The following is a 12,277-nucleotide window of genomic DNA, read 5'->3' on the forward strand; positions in this document are numbered from 1 at the left end:
GAAAATTTCGTGGAGCAGCCCATTCCACCCCTTGCAACATTAACTATCAGAATGATAATATGATACCTGTTGTTTTTCATAATTTATCTGGTTACGATAGCCATTTCATTATTAGAGCTTTACCGAAAGAGGTTTCTGGTGCTGTCAGATTGTTACCAGTAAATAAAGAAAAATATATATCATTTAGTAAACAAATTGACAATACAAGTATAACATACCGATTCCTAGACTCTTTTCGTTTCATGGCAAGTAGTCTAGATAAATTGAGTTCATATTTAAATCATTCAGAAAAGGTAATCACAAAAAGTTTCTGTAAAAATCAAGAGGAATTTAAACTTTTATCTAAGAAAGGTATATTTCCATATGATTATTTTGATAGTTGGGATAAAATGAACATTGACAAATTACCACCGATCGAATGCTTTTTCAATAAATTGAGAAAGTGTGGTGTAACAGAAGATGAGTATTCACACGCTGTTAAAGTATGGGATACTTTTGAAATTCAAAATTCACAACAATATATGGAGTTATATTTGAAAACAGATGTATTACTTTTGGCTGACGTTTTTGAAAAATTTCGAAAAGTATGTATGAAAACATACGATTTGGAATGTTTGAAATATTACACTGCACCAGGTCTAGCTTATGCAAGTTGTTTAAACATTTCAAAGGTTACTTTGGAATTATTAGATGATGTAGATGAGCTAATGTTTATTGAAAGGGGTATAAGAGGAGGAATATCTCAATGTAGCAATAGATATGGTAAAGCTAATAATATTTACATGAAAAACGAGTTAACCCTGATCAACCCTCATCATATCTCATGTACTACGATGTTAATAACTTGTATGGTACAGCATTATCAGAATATATCAGAAATAATCAGAATTATCAGAATGGAAAAATAATACTGATTTCTATTCTGAAGATATATTTAATACACCTAATGATTCTGAATATGGTTACATATTAGAAGTTGACTTAGATTATCCTGTAGAACTTCAAAATGTTCATAAAGATCTTCCATTATGTCCTCAAAAAATGATTCCACCCTTATCATCATCAAAAAATCCAAAATTGTTAACAACACTTTTCGATAAAAAAAATTATGTTATCCATTATAGAAATTTGAAACAGGCAGTCAGTTTAGGTCTCAAAATCAGCAGAGTTCATGAAATTTTGAAATTTAAACAAATACCATGGTTAAAAACTTATATTGATTTGAATACGATGTTAAGACAAAACAGTAAAAATGAATTTGAGAAAATTTTTTATAAGGTAATGAACAATAGTATCTTTGGGAAAACAATAGAAAACTGTCGTAAATATAAAGATATTAAATTATGTACTAAGTGGGAGGGTAGATACGGAGCAAAAAGTCACATATCAAAACCGAATTTTCATAGTTTGACCATTTTTGATGATGATATGGTAATCATTGAAATGAAAAGAGTCAATATAGAACTGAATAAACCCAATTATGTGGGTTTCAGTGTTTTGGAAATTTCAAAAATTATTTTATATGACTTTCATTATAATTATATCAATTTTATATGACTTTCATTATGATTATATCAAACCTAAATTCAATGAAAATGCGAAATTGTTGTATACAGATACTGATTCATTGATTTACCACTTTTTCACCGATGACATTTTTGCACATATCAAAGAGGACAATTCGGAATTCCATTGGTAAATAAAAAAGTTTTAGGTTTGATGAAAGACGAAAACAATGGAAGAATTATGAAAGAGTTCATTGGCTTAAAGTCGGAAATGTATGCGATAAAAGTAGAACATGGAGAGAATGACGGGGAAAATTTGATAATTAAAATAGATAAAGGTGTCACCAGAGCCTCTCTCAAAACAATAAATTTTCAAAATTACTACGATTGTCTATTCGGAAATGAACATTTTGAAGTAACGGAAAATCTGATTCGTAGTAAAAAACATGAGGTATATACAATAAATCAAAGAAAAGTTGCATTAACTCCTTTCGATGACAAACGAATTGTAAATTATTTATCAAGTGATACATTGCCTTGGGGTTTCAAAATTTAATCCACACTTGTAATATTCATTTTTACAATTGATTAACTTACAACTTATATTTTAACACAATGGAAAAAACGTTTTTATCTTGAGTTCTTTTTCCGATTGATTTGTGATTTTACAGAGCAATATGAACAAAGCAATCCAGGAAAATATTATTAGTAGCACTAATGGAAACGAACTTCCTCAAGTCAATGGTCCTTCAAAGTATCGGTGTAATGACAGGAGATGTTTGAGAGTTTATGAAAGTTTTTCATCAGAATATAACTTTTGCCCACCCTGTCATCAACGTCGGGATTCTGGGTCCTATAGACAAAGAATAAGGAACGAGAGGGATTCGAGAAGTCAGTTGAGGAGACAACAACTGACAGCATAACCATCATAACCGCTTCAACTGTTCATTATTCATTCAACAACCACATGAGGAATTTAATTTTTTGACCTCCAACATTGCACACTTTCTGTTTCAGTGAAAATCAAAAGATGAATTTTAGCGATTTATTCGAGGACACTTTATTGAAAGCATGTGAAGATATGGAAAAAACTTTACTACAACTCTGTAAAGAGAAAAAAGAAAAAAAATATAAACCTTAAAACGAAAGAATCCATTAAAAACGTATTATTTTGCAAACTGTGTGATACTCCAAAAGACAATAAGGAAGTATCGAAAAGAAGTACAAGACAGTATTGTGAAAATTGCAAAAAGAAAACCGTTTTTGAATTATAATCACCGAAGCATCTGAGAATTGATAAACGTTATGCAGACAATCGTGGAGTCATTCGTAAGTAACCAATAGCATCATTAACATCATTATGCCTGTACCAGTGAAATATAAGTGTACTAAATGTGGGGGAGAAACAAATTATCCGAATATATTATGTTTAGAATGTATAGTTGAACAGATTTCACGTGACGTATATGGTATAAAACATCCCTAATACAACTGTTACGTGTAGTAGTAATCGAGTTGCTTTCAAAGAAACACACACACACGCACAACGATAAAAATATGTATTTGTTGTACATTATTCTTCTACTTTCACAAATTTGCAACATCCTAACTTCAAAAGTTATTTATATCAATACACCATACAAGTTGGAAAAATGGTAGCTTTTTATTAATGGAAGTACATCTAGATACGATTATTTTGAATGAATATCCAGCTTTCTACTCTGAAAAATCAATACCGTTATGTAAGATAAACGAACAATATTCCTCAAACATTTTTGTAATTATTCTTCCATTTTTTCAGATTCTACGGTAACATGTAAGGACAAAGGAAAAAAGTATAGGTGCGGATACGTTATTGGATCACACGAAAACTTTCATCCCATTGTTCCATTCAAAAGCCGATTAATGTGCGGACATCATAGCATTGAACAATTTCATAAACCATCCATAACTTACAGAGGTTTCTGGTGGACAACTGTAAAAGATTTTTATGAATATGCAAATATTAATCTCAAAAAATATTTAGCTCTACCAGAAATTTGTTATGTATACTTATTGTCGTCTAAAAAAGATGAATTTTTGAAAATAACCCATACATTGTGAATACCTACTAATTAATAAACGTTAATAAATTACGTATTTCCTTTTTCACAATATTCATGTTCAATCATACATATGACCCTTAAGGTCAGCTAATCTGGTTAATTATCAGTGAAACACCAAATATTCCAACGAAATGCAACAAAGTATTCAAGTTTAATTATACATGTGACCTTAATGTCAGTTAATCTGGTTTTCTATCAGTAAAATAACAAATATTTCAACAAAATGCAACGAAAATATCCTAATTAAGTGCAACAAAGTATTCATGTTTACTTATACATATGACCTTAAGGTCAGCTAATCTGGTTTTTTATCAGTAAAATAGCAAATATTTCAACGAAATGCAACGAAAATATCCTAATTAAGTGCAACAAAGTATTCATGTTTACTTATACATATGACCTTAAGGTCAGCTAATCTGGTTTATTATCAGGCAAACAACAAGTATTCCAACGAAATGCAACGAAAATATCCTAATTAACTGCAACAAAGTTGTCTCAAGGTCAACTGGCGCACCGACAAAGTCATCGAATAAAACACATTGGCGTACGCCTGGGTACATGCTTTAACGAAAAGGGGTCGCCTGATGAGGGTTTCCGAACTGGGGTTGCCCGAAAAGGGTTGGCCGAAGAGGGTTGGCCGAAGACGATTCACTGAGCCAAAAGGTCTCTAATACGACACGGCTAATCTACACCAGCCGAGGCCTCTTCTTACAACACCCTCTGGTCATTGACCATCTCTTACAACCCTCTGGTCATTGACGATCTACAAGAACAAGGGTTGCTCAAGAACACATTGTCAACACCATTGTTCTTCGCCAACAAGGCCTTTTTGACACACTTCTTCATCCCAAACAACCGCACCCCTTACGCTATCGATGGACAGCTCGATGGCATGGTTACCATTGTATCTAGAACCACGTTAGCTATACTACTTATTTTATTAGTACGATTGGAAACGCTTGTACAAGCGAGTTAACACATTCGAATACGAGACTCGAGTCAGTTGGACTCGGGTTAGCGAGTACGAATCGATGCTTCCTAACTCGAGTACCGGAATCGAATCTGGCGTACTCGAATCAAAATAAATTGGTATTCGAGTAGGCGAGTTCTAAAGCAGGAATCGAGTCTGACTTGAATAAAACCGCTAACACATCGGCACATCACTAACTTTTTCCCTACATTTTTTCAGCTATCAAATTCAAACAATCGAAATGCAAGAAAGTTTTGCAACTCTTGCCAAAATCACCATAAGTTAAGCTATCATTTGAAAAAATATATTTTGTTATTTCAAGATAAGGTAATCAGAAACTGTTTTTTTCATTTTTATACCCGCGTAAGTCTCAAAGCACGTATCTAGTTGGTTACTGAGCAATGAAACTACTATAAAGAACTAGTTTGGCATACTAATTTACTGAGCTTCCTCTTCCTCTTGAAGGTGTCGAGGTGGTAAAATAGCAGTTTGGTGTTGTGAAAAATTTTCAGTAATGTAGTGAAATGTTTGAATATGATTGTTTTCATTCTATGATACTCCCAAATTTTCGAACGATTCTGCTGCATTGCGAATGGGTTCAATATACTCCTATTTTTGTAATCTTATGGTTGGTATTTGTGCTCAGGGTTGGTTCTGGTAATCAGGTACTCTAATGACACAGGAGGGGGTTGTACAAGCATATATAAGATATTCCAGGAACATGGACCCAGTTGTAAAAGTGTTTTGATTGTGTTCAACTGATAGTGTCAGTGTTCTTACCACTACTATTATATTCCTACGATTCGTTAGTTGGAATCATGGCAGAAGTAATCATCAAGGTGATTAAGTTTCCTTAGTGTGCTCTTATGAGGAGAACAACAGCCTCATCATGCTGTTGTTCATCACAATCATCATGGATTGTGAAATTTTGATTCGTCTTCCACCAGCGCAGTAACTGGACTTACATAAAATTTATATATTTGCATGTAAAATTGTTCGACTATGAAAAAATAAAGTATTTCAAAGAAAGAAAAAGTGTTGTTCGAACTTTATGTTTTTACTGAATCAGAAACGTATATTTTTTTGCTTTCGACACATGCTAACAACTTTAATTTTTTGTAATTTTGAAATGTTTCAAAGCTTACGTATTCAAAATCACTTCATTGTGAGATATTCACCTAACAGATTCTCAAAACGAAACACGTGTTTCGCCATACAATGGCTTCTTAGGGCGTGTGTAAATTCTTTACAGAATTTTGATTCGTCTTCCACCAGCGCAGTAACTGGACTTACATAAAATTTATATATTTGCATGTAAAATTGTTCGACTATGAAAAAATAAAATAATTCAAAGAAAGAAAAAGTGTTGTACGAACTTTATGTTTTTACCGAATCAGAAACGTATATTTTTTCGCTTTTAACACATGCTAACAACTTTGATTTTTTGTAAATTTCAAATGTTTCAAAGTTTATGTATTCAAAATCACTTCAGTGTGAGATATTCACCTAACAGATTCTCAAAACGAAACACGTGTTTCGCCATAAGATGGCTTCTTAGGGCGTTTATAAATTCTTTACAGTATTTGAATTAAAAAAGTTTCAAAACACAGTTTCCGTGTCAAAGTTGTGTTGTGGGTATTAAACAGTTATTTATTCGGATTAGAAATGATCCACAGTTTCCGCTGTCAGTTGTTGACAGTTAATCTGTAGATTATCAGAAAGCTTTCGTGAGACTTCGTTTATAATGTGCGACCACAGTCTTCGTGGGATTGTCCCATTGCACAAAGAAAATATAAATCTCATCGATAAGCTATGGAGTTTTAAATTTATTGGATGCGTTCTCAAAATACGAAAAGAAGTTTAAAGATTGTTCAATTTTAAAAATGGTTAGATAAGTGCATTATGAATAAAAAAAACAACTGTAAATTGTTATTGATTTTTTATATCGACAAATGAAATTAATCGGATATTTTTTTCTTATTCTATTCGTACAGTAGGAGATTTGAGCCGGTTCTAAGCCTCCCCCCACAACTATGACGTAATAATTGCTTTTTCTTGTTGTTGTTTAGTGAAGTCAAGGCAATGTGACCTTGAAGTGTCTGGTGATTTTTTTTTCATATGAGACTGTGTGTGTGTGTGTGGGAATGTACGGTACAGGGTTTCATCATGTGCTTGTCTATGTACAAACATACTTCGAAGATCCTCCAAGTAATGAATGTTCCATCAAGTTAGTAGTGGTGTGACGACACAGCAGCAACCGTTCATCGGTAAGAGAGCAAGATATTCACTCCACGACGTGTGGCTGAGTAATGCGTATTCATCGGTCTGCCCTCACCTCTCTCGATTTAGAGAAGGCTGTGACGTAACGCATCGCTCTACCCCAGCAGCAACCGTTCAACGGTAGGAGAGCTAGATGTGCACTCCAAGGCGGGTGGTTGAGTAATGCGTATCCATCGATGTGCTCTTACCTCCCTCGATGTGGTGATGGCAGTGACGTAAAGCATGACTCTACCCACACTCCCGATGGTGATGCGCAGGCGGCGAGGACTGTGCTATTCAAGAAGCGGGCGAGTATTGGTTATGTCAGTTTTCATCGAGTGAGTTAGTGAGAACATATCATAGAAAATGTATTCTTGTGAATGCGGTAAATCTTTTACTCGTAGTGACAACCTTCGTCGTCATCAGCTCCAGAGTTGCCAAGGAGGTCCATCAGTGAAACAAGTGAGATTAGATGACGCTGCAACACCTATGTACACATGTAATTGTTGTAATGTGACGATTCCATTGATTCAAGTGAATTCTCCCAATAGAAGTCTGCAACATAAGAATAATGCATGTGTACAATTCAGTGATGGTCTTGAAATTATAAATAGTGCTTTCAAGCGTTGGATTGCTACATACAGGGTGCAGATTTCCATTGTTTCCACCGATTACATGTTATTCTTTAACGAAATCAGGCAGAAAGTTATTGAATTATTGGAATCAGCTATCAGGGTTCTCAAAATCATCAAAGTGAATATGAAAGTATTTGGGAGTTATATTCTGCAAACGCAAGAACTGAAGGGAACCAAATCATTTAACTCTCAGAATAGAACAGTTGACCAATCTACTGATTTGAATTCCTTATTTGATGGATTTCGAAATGAAATTATCGCTTAAACAACAGAATTCCAGGAACGTGATTCAGGTAAGCATTTCTATCAAGTTATTGGATGTATCAGTAATTTTGATTTGTATTTGAGGTTGGACTTGTGAAAAAATCATGTTTCTGGAGGTGAACATCAATAAATACAGCCCGCTGAGTGGATGTTCATATTTGAAGCTACCTGAATATATAGAGCGTTGGAAGGCCGTGGTTAATGTCCGTAATGAAGATCAGCATTGTTTTGCATGGGCTATCACATCAGCACTACATGCTGCAATCGATAGAACGTCAGAAGTTTCATCATATCCACATTTCAATACTGTCATAGATGTAACAGATATGAATTTTCCGGTAAATTTGGAGGATATTGTGAAATTTGAGGACAAGAATGATATTTCAGTTAATGTGTACGGTTTAGAAAGTAAATTCGAAAGGGGTAAAATAGTGTATGAATTAATTGGACCATTACGTTACTCTCAGAGAAGACTTAGGAGACATGTCAATTTGTTACTTATCACAGATGATTTCGGTAATAGTCATTATTGTTGGATCAAAAATCTTTCAAGATAAGTTTCAAGCCAATTATCAGCTCATGAACATAAGAAATATTTTTGTGATGGATGTTTATTATATTTTTCCAATGAGCAATTACTATTGCGTTATAAGATAAATGATTGTAATCACTTGAGTACTACAACACCATCAACCAATTTCAAAGTCAAAGATAAAGTGGATGTCATCCCACAAACTAATGAGAAATATATCTCTCTCACAAAACATCTCTATACACATTCCTATACGGATAAAGATGGTAGGGTGAAGAAAAATTATTTGAAAATGAGATTCATTGATAGTTTCAGATTCATGCCTAGTTCTTTGGAGAATTTAGGAGCCAATTTAACATCTGATCAGTGTATCGAGATGCGCAAACATTTCCCACAAATTGAAAATTTCAATTTAATGAGAAAGAAAGGTGTATTTCCCTATAATTTTGTTGATGACATCGACAAACTGAATCATCCAAGACTTCCAACCAAAAATCAATTTTATGATAAACTCAATTGTGAACATATATCAGATAATGATTATGGGAGAGCTCAACTTGTTTGGAATTTGTTCGAATGTCAGAATTTGGGTGAATATTCTGATTTATATTTAAAGTCAGATGTGTAACTATTATGTGACATTTTTGAAAACTTTAGAAATATATCTGTTGATAAATATAAATTGGATCCGGCACATTACTTCACCGCACCAGGATTATCATGGGATGCCATGTTGAAATATACTAATATTGAATTAGAATTACTAACTGACATTGATATAGTTCACTTCTTTCAGAAAGGTATTCGCGGTGGAATCAGTCAATGTAGTGAAAGGAAACATAAAGCAAACAATACATTTTTACCGAATTATAATCCAAATGAACCATATGCAAATTCGAAAGTTCCCAAATTAATTCCAAATTTAAACGATAAAAGAAAATATATTGTTCACTATAGAAACTTACAGCAAGCTGTCAATCATGGCTTGTTAGTGATGAACACACATATAGTATTGAGGTTCAAGCATTCATGTTGGATGAAGCCCTATATAGATTTGAATACTGAAATGCGTAATCGGTCTAGGGTATTTGGGGTAGTTATTGGCCCTTTAAGGTCTGTCATTTTTGTAAATATGAACAGAAGTCATATTTGATCATAAAACGCAATTCACTATGTTTTGATTTATAGAGTAAACTTTGAACTTCTCCTTAAACACAATTGGATCATTCTGATAATAAACAAAAACATATTTTGAACGTCCCAAAATGAAAATATTCGAATCCACAGTAATTGGCCGCTATACTACAGAGATTGGCCATGTGATATTGTAGTTATTGGCCCATAATTACCAATTTATTTTGGAACTCTAAAACATAAGTGAGTGAATATCAAAGTGCTAATAAATATATAGTTGAGTCATTAATTCTGGATTTCATTAGATTAGATAAGATTTATACAATTTGTTGTTTCTTCAAACACGTTTTGCAATGGAAAATTGCAGAATTTGATTGATGTAAGTTGTGTCTTTTCATACATTGAATATGGTAAGATCTGGCACATTCCTGGCACTTGATTCCAAAATAATTTGTGAAAGATTATTTGCGCAAATATAGCATAGTCCAACAGATATCTTGATATTAAGCTCCTCCGATATCCCAACTTCTTTTATCAGATTTTTCAAAGGGTATTCTTCATTGGGGTTGAAAATAACTTCGGAAATGATATTTATGGAATTAGAATTTTTCAGTGTGAACGACTGTGTGTTTTGATTGAGTTTTTGATTTGATTGTGTCCTGGACTCGTTTTGAAACAAGTTTTTTGTAACACGCTGCATGCTTTGCGATACTTCTGCATTTTCCATTTTCGATACACATTCAACAATGTTCTTTTTGTTCGATTTTCTCATTTCCTTTCTTACAGGTTTCTTTTTTTATTCTCTATCGTCTTTTCTTTCTTCAATATCTTTTGTACCTGTCTTTTCCAATTCTCTTCCATTCAAAATATTCCCGGTCTAGATCTTCAAGATTAGGCTCTGTCGGTACCGATGGTTCACTCATATGTATATTATTTTGTCCTAACTCCAGTTGGTTTTCAATGGTAGTTAAATTAAATTCGTCTTGATATTCAGTTGGATCCAATTCGTTACTTTCTCCCCTACTTGTGTTTTTCTCTGGTTCTTTCCGCACAGTATGAAATTCTTTCCACAGTTTATGAAGCAGAATGAAATCTGTACAGTCATCATCAGTTTTTCCACAGAAGTTTTGAAACAGTTTAATTTTCTCTTCACCTAGGATATTTTGAAAGGTTTCGTAGCCCATTGGTTGTGGCTGTCTATTATACTTTTCATCCTCTTGTTTTTGATTTTGTCCCCCCAAACATTTTGAAAAATCTATCGAGTCTGGATTGAAAGGATATAATCCAGTGGCGCGAAACCCGTCAGTTATAGTCTTCTCCCTTGCATAATCTTTGACCACTTCCTCTAAAATGGGTGCGAATTTATCTTTTCCAAGAATACAATTCAAATTGTCTGTCCTCCATTTCAAAACTACTTTTTTCCAGCCACTTTTGATTGGCTTGAAAGCAGATACATCTGCTGGTTGAAGGATTCTAGTAGCGTTGGGATAAAGACAAATCAAAATAATTTTCAATTCTTTACAGATATCACTCAATTCGTATGTCAGGTGGGTGCTATGACCATCTACAAAAAGGATTATAGGAAACTTAATATTATTTTTCACCAAGGAGGGATGTAGGACATTGCAAATATAATCTTGGAAAACTTCTGCTTTCATCCATCCCGTATCGCTTATACCTATTCCCCATTCAGGTGGAACGGATGCAGCAATTTCAGCCTTCAATCTTTTTCCCGGATATATGATCATTGGTGGTGTTGTAAGACCTGTGGCAGAAAAGGTGAACATAACTGTAATATTCTGTTTAGAAGAGGCGTGTTCTACCTCGTAGATATTCTTAGAACCCCTTGGTGCCAACACTCTTGAATTCTTTGGACATAAATTGAAACAAGTTTCGTCACCATTAAAAATTCTTGAGGGATCAATCAATATCTCATCATATTCCTTAGATACCAAATAGATGTTAATGTCTCAAAACCATTTTCTAATGTCTTTCTCTGATACGTTGGAACTAGCGGAGGAAACAGCCTCAGGTGTTCGAATTGATAAAATGGTGTGGCGTCGAAGAAAGGCTTTATACCATCCCTCATGTGGATAATTATCCTTAAATTTTCGTGGTACTTTCTCTAAAACTGATTTGACGGCCGACTGGAGATCTTCCTTTCGTCTCGGAAACCCTTTTTGCGCATTTTCCACTACCCATTTGACCAGAAGCTCTTCTTCTGTACTGGTCAGTATGGGAGGTGGACCCGGACTTATTTTTGTGAACTTATCACTCCTCCTGAATTGTAGGGTTGCTCGAGGAATACTGAAATGTCTGGCGGCCTCTCTGAGTGGTACCCCATCATTAATTGTTTTCAAAGCACTTTGCAGCTGCTGCTCGCTATATTTTTTGGAATAGCGACCACCCTCTTCAACTTTGGGCATTTTGCACAGCTGAAAAAGCACAGAAATACAGTGATTGGCCCCAGTTGATTATAGTTATTGGCCTCCGGCCAACAACTGTGTACATATATTTTAACGCCTTCATTGCATAGTTTAATCATACCTATCCTTGTTTACTTGATCATTGTCATGTTCATAACAATCATATTCGAGCACAATAGATTTTATAGTCATTGGCCTAGGGGCCATTAACTGTTTATTGCTAATATTTCCAGGCAATATATCAATATATAATGCAATACAAACAATAAAAAACAACTATACCACATATTGCTTGTACAAAATTACGTGACTTGACTCACCTCAAATCACACTTTTCTCAGCAAAACTTTTCTCAGCAAAACACTGTTTTCACACACGAGTTATGCACCATGAAAGGAGATTACCGCCATTTTTGCGCAATTATGCCAACTGTGAAATTTGATATTA

At 34.2% G+C, this 12,277-nt stretch overlaps 2 protein-coding genes and 1 long non-coding RNA gene across 3 annotated transcripts; 1 reads left to right on the forward strand and 2 right to left on the reverse strand.

The window, feature by feature from the left end:
* Positions 1-1,579: 1,579 nt before the first annotated feature.
* Positions 1,580-3,560, forward strand: LOC141486210 (uncharacterized). The gene is made up of 2 exons (XR_012467703.1): positions 1,580-2,834; positions 3,307-3,560. It is a non-coding gene; the product is annotated as an uncharacterized lncRNA (long non-coding RNA).
* A 4,902-nt stretch (positions 3,561-8,462) lies between these two features.
* On the reverse strand, positions 8,463-11,791 carry LOC141486213 (uncharacterized). Its single transcript, XM_074183940.1, has one exon. It carries the CDS (start codon positions 11,189-11,191, stop codon positions 10,226-10,228), a length of 966 nt encoding a protein of 321 aa, XP_074040041.1. The 5' UTR covers positions 11,192-11,791; the 3' UTR covers positions 8,463-10,225.
* On the reverse strand, positions 11,375-11,845 carry LOC141486214 (uncharacterized). The gene has a single exon (XM_074183942.1). It carries the CDS (start codon positions 11,828-11,830, stop codon positions 11,375-11,377), a length of 456 nt encoding a protein of 151 aa, XP_074040043.1. The 5' UTR covers positions 11,831-11,845.
* Between the last annotated feature and the right edge of the window lie 432 nt (positions 11,846-12,277).

Source organism: Leptinotarsa decemlineata, unplaced genomic scaffold (genome assembly GCF_025532065.1).
Source record: "Leptinotarsa decemlineata unplaced genomic scaffold, Ldec_3_MD MMD2_tig00026347_RagTag_RagTag, whole genome shotgun sequence".
Lineage (NCBI taxonomy): Eukaryota > Metazoa > Arthropoda > Insecta > Coleoptera > Chrysomelidae > Leptinotarsa > Leptinotarsa decemlineata.